Raw genomic sequence first — 18,637 nt, 5'->3', positions numbered from 1 at the left:
GACTCTGGATTCTCTCGGGTCAATTTTTGACCGGGCCAATGAGCAGGCAGAGAAGCAGCGAACGACGATGATTTTTTGTGTTTTAGAATTGTGGTCTGCTCGTAGTTTCAAGCAATGGCAGCAGAGGAAGTGAAGGAAGCCGTCGCCCACGCTTCCAGACGTTGAATTAGCAGCTGCCTCATTCGGATTGGTTCTTCTCTCTTTGCAGTACAGGTAATTTCCATTCAGCTTCACAGTGTCAAACTGGCACACTACATGTGTCACCAGCAAACATTAGCAATTCAGTAAAATTTAAAGCCTCAACGAAGCAAATCGTTTCTCAATACGAGCCCAACACCTTCGACGCCGCACGCTGGGTCGACAAAATACCAGACCTATCCTGGTACCGTATGGATTCCGTCGACTGAAAACACAGACAAGGTTTTGTACTGTAAACAAAATTTATTTAAACCTACAAAATGCCAATTTAATCTTCATCCTCCTCCTCCTCTTCGTCCTGATTGATCTGGAAGTAGCGGAGCTCGTAGCTCTCCTTGGTGTTGGCGACAACGCGCAGCCAGTCGCGAAGATTGTTCTTCTTAAGGTACTTCTTGGTCAGATACTTCAGGTACCTGCAAAATAACAAATTGGTCTCAAATACAAAATACTTCCACCAATTGCATGAATTATGAATGAGCAACATGTCCGAGCATCAATACTGTTCCAGTGAAAGGTTGGTCACATGTGACTGTCGGAGGGAGAAATGTGGACAGGAAATAGCATATTTTGTGGTACTATTGAGATAAAGATGGGTGACTATTATTTCCTGGCATTGCTACAATAATAAAACGCCCATTTGAAAACAGGCATCTTCAGAATACATCTACAGTGACTGGTCACTGAGCACCAGGCCTTCATTTAATCATTTCTAATGTAGAATTGTTTCAGCAGTACAACTTGTACAAGTTATGAACATAAACAGCACGTAATCCAAATTCATGCACATTTCAGGCATTTAAAAGAGAATTTTCAACAACGCAAACTACACTTCCTAGCAACATTCAATCTGATGCTGAGCTTTAAAGACTCGAAAATAACTTAAGATAACGAAACACAAATTAATGACTGTTGATTCTAGATGAATTACTTGAGCTTTTAGCAAACAGGGTTACTAATCTTCCTTCAACAAAACGAGCAGGATGGAATGAATTAATCTGAAAAGATGCTAAATGTCATATAAATGACTGCACAAACAGACCCGTAAAATCAGTTTCAATATAGTTAAATTAACAGAAGCACAGGAACTCAACATGACAACAGATAAGAAACCTGACGGTGAGCTTCGTCTCTGTCTTGCTGCCTGCAGACGTGTGTGTTAGTGTTTGAAGCCCCTTCACACACACTTCACTGATCCATCCGGAAACTTGCTACTGAGGGGGGAGATTAGTAGCAAAGGTGTCAGATCTTTTTCTGCAGTTTTACTCCTGGGAGGACGTCATAGCTTTTCATTTCATGGTTATTTAATTTCTTTAGTCCAAATACTTGCTATCCACACTACAGGACAAGAGAAAATGGACCATTCTTTCTTCCTTTTCCATTGTCTGAATCTGTAGTCGTTTGTCCTGCAGGTGTGATTAATGGAATATCTTCTGATGTTAAGGCTTCCTGAACATTTCCTGACTCAAAATGCCAAGATAAATCATCCTTTTTTAAGAAAATGTTCCAAGTGTCAACACAAAAATCACACGTTTCTGGACTTTCTACAACAGCCAGGTTTGATATGCAGATATATTGACAGACAAATGGATGAATTAATTAATGGAACAACTCTGGGATAGGGACTAAACTCTGGAAGTCCCAGAACTTTCCATCCATATGCAGAGCTGACTGTCCAGATTTTGTCAGAGCACAGGAACCCTGGCAGACTGAGACTAACACTGGACTTCTGGGCTGATGGGGCAGATTCAGCTACAAACATGATCACACATGTTTTACTGAAGGAACGAGCCGACAGACCAGACAGCAACATTACGCACCTAACGTCAGAATTAGTCCTCTAACATGTAAGTAAGATCTGAACCATTATTAGAATCTGGCGCTGGTCCGTTTTGGGAGCCCAGAGGACACAGAACACACACGGCTGCTGCTGCGTTTATGTTCTGGACAGATGGAGGTACAGCTTCTCCTGTGTCTTTCTTTTTTAAAGGGACTCTTAACACTCTGCGATGTCGGCACTTCTGTTCAGAATAAAACCTGGTTCACAAAAACCCACGTAATGATGGGATTAATGACATCCGAGTCCACATAAATCATACGCATTATTTAATCAGAATGTATCTCAATCAGCCAGTCGTCCCTCAGGCCTGAACGCTGCTGCTCGGCTTGTAACTAGAGTTGCAGAGAGGAAGACGCATCCACTCCTCCTCACCCCAACCCATGGATGCCTGTGCTTTTCAGAGTTCCTAAAGGTTTACAAGGTCTTGTCCCGTCTTCCCTCTCTGAGCTGCTCCATATGCCTCAGGCCGGCTGATCAGCTGAACTGAAGCTCAGAGGAGATGGAGCCTGTAGAGTTGGTGCTCCCACATCATGGAACCATCTGCTCTTACACTTAAAACACATTTGTATTCCTTTTAGTGTTTTACTGATCTTATTGTCTAATTTCTTTTGTCCTATCCATAGACTTGATGTTTGCAATCTGTACACCTTGTCAAAGCTGTTGCTTTTAAAGTGTTTTATAAAGTAGCAGAGCAAAGAATTTTGCACATCTTTTTCTATATAAAGGTATGAGATCTATAAACAACACAAAAAGGTTGTAAACAGTGGTGATACCAGCTGCCCTTTCACCCAGACAGCAGGTAGAGGTGATCCGTTTCCATGGTGACGTTTCATCCACAGTACCCTGGAGCTAAACACTGAGTGGTCCTCACCTCTTAGAGAAGGGGACCTCAGAGGAAACTGTGATCTTGCTCTTGCTCCTCTCGATGGACACCACCCCTCCGCCCAGGTTGCCAGCTTTCCCGTTCACCTTGATGCGCTCCTGCAGGAACTGCTCCTGGAAACCAGTCACACAGGGGGTCGTGTTAGTGCAGTGGAATTAATACAAGTTGGCTTTAACAGAAGTTAAAGTCAACTTGTATCACAAACAAACAAGTATTACAAACTTGGATTGAAATATGTTATTATTATAGAATAACATGGTCCAGGTTAGAAGAGTCTACATGTTGTAGTTTCTGAGCTTGTGCTGTACTAATATACTCCAGATGCTTAAAAAACACCACCACCAACATGGCTCTTTTATTGACCTTCCACAAAACAAATGAAGGTTTCACAAATCTCAAACTGGGTATTAAACATTCTGCGTGTAGTGTAAAATAATCTAGTCCAGGTTTGAAGAGTCTAAATGTTGTCGTTTTTAAACCACAGCAGACTGAGCATGTGCAAGGTAGTGAAAAACAAGGCAGAATTGTCCCACAGCCATTTCCTCAATCGAAAACCAACTTCAGCTTAATGTTTAGAGAGCATCTGATTATGTGCATCGTTAAAGTCATTGTTGTGGATAGGTGTAGCACGGGATCACGTGGTGTTATTAGTGATTGTAGATCACCTGTTGCTCACTTGGTGACTTCAGTGAGTGGGTGATGGGGGAGGTTTACTTTTTTCTGACCGCTATGTTTTGTTTTTTGATCACTGTTTGACTCTACGGATCCGTTTTTATGCTGCTTTTGAACACTGTTTTGCTTGAATATGGACAATAAAATCGTTGCAACTGCAGCTTGGATTTACGTTTTGATCAGCTTGCGCGTCAACAACCACTCCCCTATTCAGCCGCTCAGCGACTTTGTTGGATAGTCGCTAATATTTGTCAGAAAAAAAAAAAAAAGCACGACAACTGAGTTTCTCGCACAGCTGGAACGCCAACGCGAGCCCACACACCACCGCCACTGCACCTACGAAAGAGGATCTCTTGACAGAGAAGTAGAAGACGACAGTGGTATGTAACCTGAATGTTTGGTGCTGCGTATCGCTCTTCTAAGCGCAGTTTGGTTCTGCCATGTGAAGCTATTGTTGTGACACGCCCCCCCGCTATGTTTTGCTGTGGGATTGTGGCTGCGGGATTTGGTGTGCGAGTGTGTGCTGTGGCTCTGCGTGCGTTCAATAAAGTTTAAGGATTCGCTGTTACTTGGAAGCTTCCTTTATTTTGGATTAAAAATGAGTGGATCATCTGCTGTGTCTGTTGTTGAGAATCCTGAAAAGGATAAAAGAACGATTGTTCTCACTGAGAAAGCTCTCGCAAATAAAATTGAAACTATCCAAACAGAGCGGAAAAAGCATGTGAAGAAAATGAAAGATGTAATACAATCTCTTAAAGAGTTAATGAAAGATGATAAAAATTATTCACAAGTGAAGTCACAGCTGGATGAGTTAACGCACCTATTTAAGGATGCTACTGTGTTGCATGAATCTTTGCTGCATTTAATTCCGCTTGATGAGAAAGATAAACAAAATACATGGTTTTCAAGTATCATTAAATACAACAAAGGGTTTATTGAGGATGTTGAAATATGGCTTTCTGAGACAAGTAAATGCTCAAGCAGACCATCCTCTGACAAGTTACGGTCACAGGAAACTCCAACTGGAGAAGAAATGGAGGTTCAAGAACAAATGGAGCCTCAGTTATCTGCTCATTTCCAGCATGACATTCAAGATGATGTGTTGCCATCTGACAGTGTTTCAAATCAAGGAAGCAAGTCAAGCTCCAAAGTTTCATCAACTTCATCTGCACGTCTCAGGGCAGAGGCTGAAATGGCTGCCTTGCTCACACGTCAAACTATGCTGAAAGAAAAGCATGCTATTGAAGAACAGGAGGAGCAACTTAGGAAAAGAAGAGAACAGCTTCAACTTGAAGCAGAAATAGCTGCAACTGCTGCAAAAGTAAAAGTGTTGAAAACTGGATCTGCAGTGCGAAGCTTAGCTTCACGGAAATCCGATGGAATGGAATCATATTTTAAAACAAAAGGAAATGCTGTTGAAACTCTTAATGCAGATGCGAATACTTTTGTTCTACAGACAAAGAGAAAACAAATTAATGAAAATGCAGATCTTCAAATAAAACCAATGCAACAAAATGTGACAAAGAAAAGGTCTCTACCTTTACTTGGATCTTCTCATCCTGTAAGCAGAACAATATCAAATATGCATCTGCAGCAAGCTCCTCAATCAGCAACCAATGAAAATCTGTTATCTATTATGGAGAAACAAAATGAATTAACTTGCATGTTGGTTCGTCAACAAAGTCTCTCTTCACTACCTAAAAGAGAAATTCAACCTTTTGATGGCGATCCGCTTCATTTTCAGGCCTTTATGCGTTCGTTTGAACAGGTCGTTGAATCAAAGACTGGTGATCCTGACGATTGTCTGCATTACCTCGCACAGTACACCAGGGGCAGCCCAACGAACTGGTCAAAAGTTGTCAACATATGTCTGATGGTGGTGGATATGTAAAAGCAAAGACTATGCTGTATGAGCATTTTGGAAATGGACATGTTATTGCATCTGCTTACCTGAATAAAGTTCATTCGTGGCCATTGATTAAATCAGAAGACGGAAAAGCTCTTCAGGCATACTGTTTGTTCTTACGTGGGTGTTGTAATGCGATGGAGGAGATTCATGATCTTTCTGAATTAAACACACCTGCTAATATGCTTGCTGTGATTAAAAGATTGCCATACAAGTTAAAAGATAACTGGCGAACAGTAGCATGTGACATCCAGGAGAAGCAGCATCGAAGAGCAACATTTATGGACATTGTTTTCTTTATTGAGCGTCAAGTCAAAATTACTACAGATCCTGTTTTTGGAAAATTAACTGATGCTCCATCAATAAATCCATCAGCCAAGGGCACAGACGGAGGGAAACGTTTTTCTCGCCCAAGGACTACAGGAAGTAGTTTTGGCATCACTACTTCTGCTGTTGAGAAAAATAATCCGTCAGAGGTTCAAGACCATCAGAGTGATGTGAAGATTTGTTTGTTTTGCAAAGGTGGACACAAATTGGAGTTATGCTCTCTGCTTGAAAGGAAACCTCATAATGAGAAGATTTCATTTCTTAGGAGAAATGGCGTCTGTTTTGGTTGCCTGTGCAAAGGGCACATCAGCAAAGAATGCAGAAAACGCCTTTCATGTAAAATATGTGGTTTTAGACATGCAAGCATACTCCATATCCACCACAAGATGAAGAATGGAGTTCAACTTGATGCTGAAGCAGTGAAATCTCCTGTCACAGTTCAGACTAGTGGTCTTACTGGGGCCGGTGAACAGGACTGTAGACTTCCCATCGTGCCAGTCAAAGTTAAATCAAAGAAAGGCCAACGAACACTGGAAACGTATGCCTTTTTGGACCAAGGGAGTTCAGCATCCTTTTGTACAGTGGGTCTTTTGGATAAGCTGAATCTCACTGGGAGAAAAACAAAGATTCTCTTGCGTACCATGGGACAAGAGAAAGTTGTGGACAGTTTCATTGTACCTGAACTTGAAATTGCCGGATTGGACAGCGAACTGTATTATGACATGCCTGACCTCTTTACTCAGCATAAAATGCCTGTAGATCTGAATAATATCCCAAAGCAACAAGATCTGGATATTTGGCCACATTTGCAGCGTGTTCATTTGCCAGAGATTAAAGCACAGGTGGAGCTTTTGATCGGCATGAACATGCCCAGAGCCCTAGAACCTTTAGAGGTTATCAGGAGTGAAAGTGATGGACCTTTTGCCATTAAAACCGTGCTCGGTTGGACAGTGAATGGGCCAATTGACCGGGAATGCTGTGAAAGACCAAATTGTCTGTCAGCTGTCACCATGAACAGAATTTCTGCTGTTACATTGGATAGTCTATGGAAGCAACAATTCAAGATAGATTTTCCTGAGAGCAGCCATGATGAACAAATGGGGTTGTCAAAGGAAGACTCCAAGTTTCTAGAGTTGGCCAGTAAGACAGTAACCTTGCGTGATGGACACTACAACATTGCCTTGCCTTTGAGAGACCGAGACATAAGAATGCCTGATAACCGAGCAATCGCTGAACAACGCGCCTTAGGCTTAAAGAAAAGGTTCATCAGAGATAAAGACTTTCACAAAGACTACACTGCCTTCATGAAAGATCTTCTATCTAAAGGTTATGCAAAAAGAGTGCCAATCACAGACTTGAAGCGCAGTGATGGAAAGGTTTGGTATATCCCTCATCATGGGGTGTACCATCCTACCAAGGGAAAGATTCGGGTCGTTTTTGACTGTGCTGCATCATTCCAGGGCATTTCTCTCAATGCACAACTTTTGAGTGGTCCTGATTTAACAAATAGCCTGATTGGCGTGCTGACTAGGTTCAGAAAAGAGCCTGTTGTTTTGATGTCTGATATTGAAGCCATGTTCCATCAGGTGCATGTGCCAGAGGAAGATTCTGACCTATTGAGGTTCCTCTGGTGGCCTGATGGTGATTTCAATCAGAGCATGCAGGAGTACCGCATGGGTGTTCATTTATTTGGAGCAACATCATCTCCGAGTTGTGCTAATTATGCCCTGCGGAAATGTGCAGAAGACAACAAAGCAGATTTTAGCCAACAGGTGATTGACACCATTCTGTACAGTTTCTATGTGGACGACTGCCTTGCCTCAATAGGCACTGAAGAGGAAGCCATATCTCTTTACTCAGACCTCAGACTCATCTGCGCCAAAGGTGGCTTCCACTTAACAAAGTGGATAAGTAATAGCCGAAGCGTCCTGGCAGTAATACCTGAGGAGGAAAGAGCCAAAGAGGTTAAAAACCTAGATCTGGATTGTGACCTTTTGCCTGTTGAACGAGCATTAGGAGTATGGTGGTGTCTACAATCGGATGCGTTTAAGTTCTGTATATCCATCCCAAATAGACCATGGACCCGAAGAGGGATCCTTTCTACTGTTAGCACCTTCTATGACCCATTGGGATTCCTAGCTCCTGTCATTTTTGTAGCTAAAAGAATCCTTCAAGACCTGTGTCAGAAGGGAATAGGTTGGGATGATGCTATTCCATCAGCCGTTGCTCAAGAGTGGAAAAGCTGGATGGAGGAATTGCAATTGTTAGACAACATCAGCATCAAAAGATGTTTGAAACCTACTGATTTTGGAAAAGCAACCACTGCTCAGTTGCACCATTTTGCAGATGCAAGTGAGAAGGGGTATGGTGTTGTTACCTACCTCCTGCTGCAGAACAGTCTCTACCAGATGCACAGTTCCTTTATAATGGGGAAGTCCAGGGTAGCACCTTTAAAACCAGTCACAATTCCCCGTATGGAATTGACGGCAGCTGTGCTGGCAGTTCGCATGGACATACTGTGGAAAAGAGAACTAAGGCTACCTCTCCTAGATTCAGTGTTTTGGACAGACAGCACCTCTGTATTGAAATACCTTAATAACAAGACTTCCAGGTTCCGTGTTTTTGTGGCAAACAGAGTGTCAGAGATTCTCAGGGCTTCTGGTGTCTCCCAGTGGAGATATGTGAATACAACAAATAATCCAGCAGACCTTGCCTCGAGGGGTATGAAGGTACAGCAATTTCTACATGACACTACATGGTTATCTGGTCCTGCATTTCTTACACAGCCAAAGACAGATTGGCCTGTAAACCCAGAGAACTTACAGGAACCTCGACATGACGACCCTGAAGTCAAAGTGTCTGCTTCTGTTGGTGTTTTTCCTGCACAAGATGATGATCATCCTTTGGCTCTTCTGATTCATCGTGTTTCATCCTGGACTCGTCTTGTCAGAGTGATGGGTTGGATTTTAAGATTCAAAACATTGCTCCTGCATCACAAAGGAAACAAGACACATTTTCAGCCTGCATCTGAAACAACCCAGTCTGAAAGTGCTCATCAGAGGGGTGAGCTATGTACTGGCTTTCTCTCATTGGGAGAGATTGAGGATGCTGAGATGCAGATAATCAAGTTTTGTCAGAAGGAAAGATATTCTGAAGAAATTTCCTATCTCCAAAAAGGAGAGAACGTCAAAAGAAGCAGTCATATATACAAGTTAAATCCTGTTCTGGTGGATGATGTGCTGCGTGTTGGAGGACGTCTCAGCAGAGCTGTCATGTCTGAAGATTCTAAACATCCTATCATTGTTGCTAAAGATCTTCATATTGCTTATCTTATTCTCCAATATATCCATAAAGAGGTGGGTCATGGTGGTAGGAACCACATACTCTCAAAGCTCCATCAGAAATATTGGATTCCTGGTGCTGGTGCACTGATTAGAAAGATCATGTCAAGGTGTGTCATCTGCAGACGGCTTCATGGAGCTGCAGGCCAGCAACAAATGGCTGACCTGCCTGAGAGCAGAGTGACACCTGAGAAACCCCCCTTTAGTTTTGTTGGAGTGGACTATTTTGGTCCATTTGAAGTGAAGCGTGGGAGAAGTCTTGTGAAGAAATATGGAGTTATCTTCACATGTTTGGCAATCAGAGCAGTACATATTGAGGTTGCCTCATCTCTTGACACAGACTCTTTCATTAACGCCTTACGACGTTTCATTGCAAGGAGAGGCCAAGTACAAGAGCTGCGGTCCGATAATGGTACCAACTTTGTGGGCGCAGAGCGCGAACTGAGACAAGCTATTGAAGATTGGAATCAAGAAAAGATCTCTGATGTGCTGTCTCTGAAGGGAGTGAAATGGATCTTCAATCCTCCAGCTGGGTCACACCATGGTGGAGCATGGGAGAGATTGATCCGTTCCATCAGAAAAGTTCTTAATTCCACTCTGCAGACACAGCATCTGGATGAGGAAGGACTCCAAACTGCTCTCTGTGAGGTGGAGTCAATCCTCAACAGTAGACCTATTACCTTGGAATCTGCTGATCCAAATGATCTGGAAGCTCTAACACCGAACCATCTTCTTTTACTCAAGTCTAATCCAAGTTTGCCACCGGGTTTATTCCAGAAAGAAGATACTTATGCACGAAAACGATGGAGACAAGTCCAATACATATCTGACCTGTTCTGGAAGAGATGGATCAAAGAATATCTGCCTCAACTTCAACAGCGCCAAAAGTGGATGAAGATTAGACGCAACTTTGTTCCTGGAGATGTGGTCCTTATAATGGATGACTCTGCACCTCGTGGTTCCTGGATCATCGGTAGAATCACGGAAACTGTGCCTGATAAAAATGGACTTGTACGCCAGGTCCGGATTAAGACCCCAACCAGTCACTTATGCAGACCCATCACGAAGATATGCCTTCTTCAAGAGACTCTCGACCAATGAAGACAACACATTTGATTCTACTCTCGACGTGACTTTTGACTAGACTTTACTATAACTAGATGTACATCGCAGACTGACTATATTTAGGCTAAGTGCTGGTAACCTCTGGCCTATGACTGACTGACTATGGATGGACTATTTTGAAGAAAAGAAGAATGATTGACTATTTGCAAATGACTTTCATGGACAGTTTGAATGTGTTATGTTTATCTCATTGTGTGTTTTGATGTATTGTATATCTTAGGTTATGGTGTTTGAGTAATTATTACTGTGTAATGATGTAATAATTAGGGGCCGGAATGTTGTGGATAGGTGTAGCACGGGATCACGTGGTGTTATTAGTGATTGTAGATCACCTGTTGCTCACTTGGTGACTTCAGTGAGTGGGTGATGGGGGAGGTTTACTTTTTTCTGACCGCTATGTTTTGTTTTTTGATCACTGTTTGACTCTACGGATCCGTTTTTATGCTGCTTTTGAACACTGTTTTGCTTGAATATGGACAATAAAATCGTTGCAACTGCAGCTTGGATTTACGTTTTGATCAGCTTGCGCGTCAACAACCACTCCCCTATTCAGCCGCTCAGCGACTTTGTTGGATAGTCGCTAATAGTCATTGTGTTTAGACCTCCTCTCCACTCACACACGGTAATATCCGTGTTGTGACCCACATGTCAAGCTGCTGTGCAGCATCTTCTGCATGTTAATCTGCAGACAATCGGACATTCTGCTGATTTCTCAGAAGAGCACAATCCTAGACTTCCTAACAGGGAAGCTGCTGTGGTCGCTAATTTGCATCTCATCAAGAAATCACATTTGTTCCCCGATCAGAACATGGTTATTACTAGCCAAAAAAACAACAACAGCAGAATGTGAGTTCAGAGCCCGTGTAGGGGCAGAGCCGAGGAGAGCGGCACTTACAAAGTTAGCAGCGTCCATGATGCCATCTTCAACAGGATGGGTGCAGTCCAGAGTGAACTTCAGCACCTGCTTCTTCTTCTTCCCACCTTTGCCGGTGTTCTGCTTCTTCTGCTAATAGAAGAAAAATACTTTCAATAAACACAAAAATATTTTAAAACTGGGCTAAAACACTGGTCTGGTTTAACTGGGGCTAATTTTTGTTTTATAAACGGCGGAACCAAACGCTGATTCCTGGGTGTTTCTAAAAGATTTAGCCGTTTGGGTCAGCTCGGTTTCAGGCTTCAGCTGCTACAGGATTATCAAGAAAGTAATAAACCAAGTTTATCATCTGATCGCGTTAGCCATTTAATCTCAGCAGAAGCTAAGCGCAGCCGTCAGCTGGGGGAACAACGTGGTGACTTACGAGCTAACAGCTAATAGGCCGCCGCAGACCCAAACTAACAACAAGCCGCCTCGTAACCGGCCTTTAGTCTGATTTTATGACACTAAAACCTTAAACCACAGTTGCACTGTCACGACAGCCATTTTCTCGGAAGCTACCACTGACTATTGAGCTGTAATTAAGACTGTAATAACAGAGCGCTTCACTTACAATAGGCGCCATGGCTGAGAAGCTAGCAGAAAGGAAGAGCCAGTAGTGCGCATGCGTTTAAAATAAAATACCGAGTCACTGATCGTATCCTGTTATCCGTGATCGATTAAAGGGCATTAATTCCATCTCAACTCTTAGAAAACCAAATAAATGTATTTAACAAAGGGTGGTTCTAGCAATTATGTTCTTTACGATATCATCGTATAAGAAGTATAAGTCTTGTATTACAATGTGCATCTTATTTTTTGAATAGTCCATGTATGTTTTTTACTATAAGAACAGAAAAGACTACTGCGTAGTTTTTGTTCCTCCTTTGTAAAAGTTAGACTATTCTTTTTTCTAAAATCTGAAAATAGAAACACATTTTAGAAAACTTCCTTAACTTTCAAAATAGAGAATTATATTTAGTGCATGTTTAGAAAACCTGGTCTAAATAAAAGCAGATTATATAGACATAAAATATCAGCAATAACATCGGAATCGGCCATTTGTTTTGAGCATATTGGCTTTGGTCCAAAAACTGTGTCTAATGAATAAAACCAGGCGATATTAAGAACCGATATTTAATTCCAGTTTGTCGCCATTTGTTTCCGAAGGGGGTGAGGAGGAGGCTGGTCATGTGATATTTACTTGGTCATGTGATGATGGCAATTGTGCTGCAGCGCAGGACTGAAGCAGTGGAGAAGTCAACAGTGTGGTTGTTTTATTTAAGGTGCCTAAAGTGTAGTAAAATATAATACATATAATATCAAATATCAGTTATTGGCCATGACAGAAATATTAATATATCAGTATCAGAGAAAAAACAAAAAAACAGAGCCGTTTAGATAATAACCTCAACTTTATTTCATACAAGCAGTGCTGAATAAATGCAGTCAACAGTTTTCAGTCAAAGTGGAAAACCTGCCATAAAGGTTCTCTATGCAGGTAAAATGCAGCATAAAATCCGTGTATGTGCCCACAACTTTTAATCATTTACCAGAAATCTCCCACCAGGTACTTTGTGGAGAAGCTACATGTGTCAGATTAAAAGATAAACAAAAACATGACCTTTACTGAGCTGTTATTCAAATTTAGACCAAAGTTTTGAAGTTTTGTCTTGTTGAATGTGGTGGAAATGAGTTGTCTCTGCAGTCGACGTCAGAGCAGGCGCTGCAGAGGGACTGACAGAAATAGATGATCAAATTCTGATGGGTTTTGGAGGTCAATCTGCTAAAACAGTAGCTGAGACAAACTGTAGGTGCTGGAAACATTGCTAACAGGGGTAGTTTGGGCCTTAACTAGTATACAATTCATTGAATTGCGTTAATGTTTGTTTCAATTCAATAAAAATATGAAACATTTAATGTAATAAGGGGAATTCAACACCTTTCAAATGACATGTTTAAGTACTCAGTTGGTATTTCATGACACGTTGCGTTTCATTTTGATTAAAGCCAGAGGACTGATGGAACAGAACATTATTGCCACTTGACTATTAGATAACCGATTAACATAGGGTGTGTAATCAGAACAACAACCTGTCAGTGAGCTTTCAAAGCATGTAATGTGATATGAAGTTTTAGTAGCAGCAGTTAAGGTAAGAAGAGATTTTTGACTTCTAATTATATAAACCTTTCAATTTTGGATTATTAGCCCACTAATTATTATACTGATAGAACTTTAGAGACCAAATTATTTCTATATTAATCTCAAAAGAATGACAAGGGGATGCACTTGGTTTCAATCATGGCTAGATGTATATATATATGTGCTTTATTGAATTGGAACACACTTGATAGAAGATGGCCTGTATGCCTTTGTATGTATTGAACATGATTCTCTGGGAGGCAGCATTTATCAACATGGGTCACGACCCCGTCTGGGCGCCACTGCATACCTGACTGCCTGACGCCTCAGAGTGACCTCGTCCGTCCTTTAATATAGTCTCTGTTTCAGATTTGTAAACCGTGAAGGGAAGACTTTATTATGAAACACAAAGTGTGGAGGTCAAGACTTTAGTGCAACATCCTGACCGCAACATTCCTTCCCACTGCGACGCACCACGCACACATCTAAACATCTTCTGCATAATACTTTGGTCTATTTGTGGTTTGTACAGAGACGCACAAACTATTTATGGAAATGTGTGAGAGAATTATTGGGACAACTTTGGAACTCATTGCGCTTCCAACATGAGAACCTAGTAGTCCTTAGAGGACGTCCGAGTTTGTGCTACAGTCGTTATAAATCATTGATTTAAAACAAACAAAAAAAACTGCTTAAATATTAAACAGTACGACAAGTCATCATGCCTGGTGACTCTAAATGATGCTAACGAATGCGAGGGGACGCCACAAGATGAGCACACATCTGGAAAGCAAAATGGATGAAAAAGCAGCCACTACCAAAGCAAAACCCTGAGCACCAGAAGATTCCCCAGACCCAACTCTGCCACACGTACAGCTTCACCCATTACAGAAAAGACCAGAGGCTCACCACGCTACGCTCCTCTACAGTTTTAGAGAGAAAAAAAAACAACAAAGTTCAGGTGTTCTATGTTATGTAATGTTTTAAATAACAAAGGACACTCTTCTCAGCTAAACAGCTAATGTGATATTGCAGCATGTCTCATTGAGAGAGAGAGAAAAAAAAGTAAAAATCTACAGAAACATTTACATTTAGTCGTCTCAGAAGTGGAGGTCAACTTTCTCCTGCTGGTCCCGTTTCTATCTCTGCTTAAAGGCAGTTCTTATTTTAATTCATCTCTCCCCGTCTAGAAAATATCAGGAGATGAAAGAAAAGCAGGAGGTGATCACAGGAGAGGGTGACTATCTTCTTCCTCTTCCCAGCCAGACTGTCGGAACCAGGTCCAGACACCAATCACAGACCGTCTGTTGTTGGTGTCTGGACCTGGTTCTCCTTTCTGGAGAGAAAGTTTCATTGTTTCTGCAGACATAGAACAAGATGCTCAAATGAGAAAGTGCAAATGAGAAAACATGGCTTTTGTAGAAATACATTTTTTACGACCTTAGAGAGTGGGGTCAGGAATAAATATGGACATTGATTTTATGGTGAGTAAGCAAGCAGTAGATGTAGAAAAAAAGCAGTAGAAGATTTAGACTCTGCATCAACAGGTCCTCCATCTAAATACTTCTGATTGGGAAAAGCCTTAAGCGTGTCCCTCCACATTAAAACCTCTTAATATTGTTCATTTTCTGTGAAACATCTCTAATACATGAAGTCAACTCTGACATGTGATGCTGAAGGGTCCGGGCAAAGCAGCCGGCAGATGAGTGGAAACCTATCGCCATGGTGACGGCATGCAGACAGAAACGGGCGAGAGTGGGAATGCGTGTACAGCTGAGGTTCTCTGTTCATATACTGGACGTTGGTAGAAAAACAGCAGCCCAGCTGCCGTCACTCTGCCTCTGCAGCTGCTGGCGCTGCGGGCTCTCAGCCGGGGCTTCACCTTGAGGAGGGGGTGGCAGCTGCTCCAGCAGACCACACATCGCCACCAGGTCTGACCTGCTAAGGAGCTTGAAGTCTGTTGGGCTTGGTGTCCAGGTCTATGGGGACTAGTTGACCCGGATCCCAGAGATGAAGGGCAGCCCGGTGGGGACCTTCCTCTTGTACTCCACGTAGTCCTCGGCAAAGAAATGGATGAGCGAGAGCTCCTCCTCCTCTATCCGCTCCCGGAAGAAGCGCCAGCTGGCTATCGTGTAGCCCAGGATGCAGACCGGGTTGCACAGCATGACCTGCAGCAATGGACGCTCGTCAGCAAACAACACAACATAGCAGCAAACTAACACTTAGAGAGGGCAGGGCGGGGCGATATGAATGAGAAACGCATCACTATATAAGCATTTCTCATCAGGCGATATTGATCATCATTCATTAGTTTTTTTTGAATTGCTGCCAGACCAGTTTAATCCAGTTTCCTCGCCAGCGCTTATCCTTCCACTCCGAGTCGTTGCTGTTTATTTTGAAACAGTTAAAACAAACTTTATGCAATTTTTTTGTAGAATACTTTGGATTTTTCAATAACATTACAAATATTAACTGACAAGACAAAATCACTAGTAGTAAGACAGTGGAAATACACTGGTGCATTTCCAAGCTTAACGTGTCCATCCTCATGTTAATGAATCAGACTAAATGTCATTCATCGCTCTCGGTCCTGTTTAGGGCTCAGATAAATGGTTCTCAAGAGACCAGTCAAAGTGGAGTCATGTCTCTGTAAAAGCTTTATGTTGGAATGCTGTAGATGTTCTAGTAACTTTTCAAAAATCCTGAATATTAACAGATCAGACATCCAAAGCTGTAAGACATGACAGAGATGGATGAGAACCAGTGAGGAGCAACAGCTGGTAAATAACTGACTGAAGCTGTTCAAGTGGTTGGTCATACAGTAAAGTTTGCATTAACACTAAAGAGTAGCATGAATCGTGTCACCTGAGTTCCTATGCTCCAGTAGAACCAGCCCACGTAGGACGGGTGTCTGAAGTAGGCGTAGACCCCGCTGGTGACCAGAACGTGGCTCTGGGCTTTCTCATTCTGGACAATGTGGTTGAAGTTGGAGCCGGCCGTCAACATGGCAGCCTTCCGCAGGCCCTCGCCGCACAGCACCATGACCAGTCCAACCAAGCTGACCCAGGTTAGATGCTTCAGCTCTATAGCAGGAGACGGAGGCCAAGAGAGAGGAACAGCACGTAAATGTTTTTGGAAAAATCTAATAAAGATGTAGGCAAAACATCAACATCTAATTCACTGACTGGAGGAGTGACCTTTTTATTTTGTTTTATTTATTGTTTTTGGTCGTTTTATTTGGAATGTTTAAAATATCTTCCAGTTCCAGTGTAAAGTGTTCTTTTCCAAAATTAGAGTGTGTTATCTTTGGGAGAGCAAACTTGCATTATTATGCCATCATCTACAAATTAATTGAAAATGGTCTCAAAACAACATTATAATTAATTTGCCCCAGTGATGTTATTCAAAGCAGCTGCTCAGATCAAGCTCATCTCATTCTACTTTGGGAACCCAAACATCCTGTTAATAAAAGCCACACACAAGCCAACAGCTGTTAGCTCACAGAGCAGAAACCTGCAGCAAGCGGCACCTGGAACAGTGAGCTTCTCCACGGTGAACTCCAGCCATGACGACACGGCGGCCAGCGTGTATTCCAGGCTGTGGTTGAGCAGGAACGAGTCCAGCGACAGGCTGCGAGGGTTGATGACGGCGGTCACCAGGTATTCGGAGTAATGGAAGAACGAAAGGGAGCACATGTACCTGGAGGAAGACACATTTAACACGTTACAACTTGTCTGACCCTCCTGATGATAGAGGTCGCTATAAGACATTTTTTTAATTGACAAAAACCAAACAATGCAGTTCATATTTGATACATACCAGCCAAAATGTGTCCAAGTGGTGTCAGAGAAGCTAATGATTAGGCCACAGCCGAACGTAACTCCCAGGAAGCAGGCTCTCACAGCAACCTGCAACAGGCCACGACACTCTGTTATCAGACCGTTCTGTTCTCATGGAGACAATTAGCTGGAGCTAATATGTCCTATAAAGACAGTCTGTTAACTCCATAAACACCATCTAATGGTGTTTACTGTAATATAGCATATGTATTGTTTATATAGTATTAAATAAACACAATATAATACTGTTTATGGCGTTTACAGAGGAGTGGCAACAGCAAAGAAGGTGGATTAGCAAAGCAACTTATGATGTCATCATCCAGGATATGTTCATGAGGAATACGGTGGATGTTGAGCTGTTAGCATGAGCGTCATACAACAACAGTCTTCAGTCAGAGGCTTCTGAAGATTTGTTGTAAGACTGACTGCCACTGGAGATCCTTCCTACCCACAGCAACACTGTCCAAAATGACTCTTTGAAGATGCTTGTACGATATGAGTTACAACAACATTTAATTTCCCTTTGGGATAAATTACTTTTTAGCTGAATTTGAACAGAAGACAAATATAATGGCCTAAAATGATGAAGGGAAATATTTAATAAATATGCACTAAAGAACACGTGTCGCCATTTTTAAAGAACCACTATTTAATTTCTGTCTATAAGTAATAATAATAATAATAATAATAATAAAACATTCCTGCATACTCGAGGGTTAGTCTCTGTGGCTGGAATAGTTCAACAAAGTTACGAATACGATTGAGTTCTTCAGCAATGGCACGTCTGAGCTTCCGTACAGCTTCACATGTGAAAGTAAAACAATATGTTGCTAATGTGCCACTTCAGCGCTGTTTCCGGAGGTCCTATGCTTAGCTAGGTAACACCAGCTGTCTTCTCGATTCGTCTAATAAGATTATCTGCACAGAGCTGAAGCTGGGGGTTTGCTAATCCTCCTCTCAGGCTGAAACAGAGAATGAAACTCTCTGCTCGTCCCAGCAACAGACTGAAGAGCAGGAAACATTTTAAGCACAAGCAATGGTCTGTTGGTCAAATTTACGGGATGTAGAGAATCGTATGTGCTTACCTTATACACTGGTCCTCTGTATATGACAAGCAAAAGGCCGTTAATAGCCGCAATGTGGACACAAATTGCAATTTTCCCTGGAGTCTCTGTCAGATAATCAAAGACCCAGTCCAGGTGTCCGAACCAGGTCCGGATGAGTGGGATAAGGACGACGCTGAGGCCTAAAAGAAAGCTTTTTATACTCACTCTGCCTTCCAATACCAACTTACTGCCTGCCATGATGGAAGTACCGGGATGTGCCAAAACAAGTCTCGCGAGGTCTCAAGGTTGTTGACGTATGCCGCATTCAATGACCATCAGAGAAAAAAAAAAATCTTGGTTTTTGTAGAAAGTGAGGTCCGAGTTCTTCAAGTATGGAAAAGTTCTGA

General features: G+C 42.2%; 2 protein-coding genes across 3 annotated transcripts; both read right to left on the bottom strand.

The window, feature by feature from the left end:
• Positions 1-421: 421 nt before the first annotated feature.
• On the bottom strand, positions 422-11,862 carry LOC106931534 (large ribosomal subunit protein eL22). 2 transcript variants are annotated; one of them, XM_015009705.2, is made up of 4 exons: positions 11,777-11,862; positions 11,185-11,295; positions 2,907-3,031; positions 422-611 (listed from the first exon to the last, which is right to left on the bottom strand). In XM_015009705.2, the coding sequence occupies exons 1-4, from the start codon at positions 11,786-11,788 to the stop codon at positions 467-469; spliced, it is 393 nt and encodes a 130-aa protein (XP_014865191.1). In that variant the 5' UTR covers positions 11,789-11,862; the 3' UTR covers positions 422-466. The 2 variants fall into 2 exon arrangements, with proteins under 2 accessions (XP_014865191.1, XP_014865192.1); XM_015009706.2 differs by having other exon boundaries at positions 11,185-11,292; positions 11,777-11,803.
• A 736-nt stretch (positions 11,863-12,598) lies between these two features.
• On the bottom strand, positions 12,599-18,519 carry icmt (isoprenylcysteine carboxyl methyltransferase). Its single transcript, XM_015009698.2, has 5 exons — positions 18,270-18,519; positions 17,165-17,253; positions 16,875-17,044; positions 16,211-16,428; positions 12,599-15,513 (listed from the first exon to the last, which is right to left on the bottom strand). The coding sequence occupies exons 1-5, from the start codon at positions 18,486-18,488 to the stop codon at positions 15,334-15,336; spliced, it is 876 nt and encodes a 291-aa protein (XP_014865184.1). The 5' UTR covers positions 18,489-18,519; the 3' UTR covers positions 12,599-15,333.
• Between the last annotated feature and the right edge of the window lie 118 nt (positions 18,520-18,637).

Source organism: Poecilia mexicana, unplaced genomic scaffold (assembly GCF_051168715.1).
Source record: "Poecilia mexicana isolate PSO_F unplaced genomic scaffold, ASM5116871v1 scaffold_7, whole genome shotgun sequence".
Lineage (NCBI taxonomy): Eukaryota > Metazoa > Chordata > Actinopteri > Cyprinodontiformes > Poeciliidae > Poecilia > Poecilia mexicana.
Note: the sequence above shows the minus strand (reverse complement) of the source record. Positions and strands in the feature narration are given on the sequence as shown.

Excerpts from the sequence above, each read along its gene's own strand:
- LOC106931534 (XM_015009705.2), bottom strand. Across the intron at positions 3,032-11,184 it reads TCATGGACGCTGCTAACTTT|GAGCAGTTCCTGCAGGAGCG; the intron begins GTAAGTGCCGCT and ends ACTGGTTTCCAG. Across the intron at positions 612-2,906 it reads GAGGTCCCCTTCTCTAAGAG|GTACCTGAAGTATCTGACCA; the intron begins GTGAGGACCACT and ends GTTATTTTGCAG.
- icmt (XM_015009698.2), bottom strand. The coding sequence starts at position 18,488 with ATGGCAGGCAGTAAGTTGGTATTGGAAGGCAGAGTGAGTATAAAAAGC. Across the intron at positions 17,254-18,269 it reads ACAGAGGACCAGTGTATAAG|GTTGCTGTGAGAGCCTGCTT; the intron begins GTAAGCACATAC and ends GGCCTGTTGCAG. Across the intron at positions 15,514-16,210 it reads ACTGGAGCATAGGAACTCAG|GTCATGCTGTGCAACCCGGT; the intron begins GTGACACGATTC and ends CCATTGCTGCAG.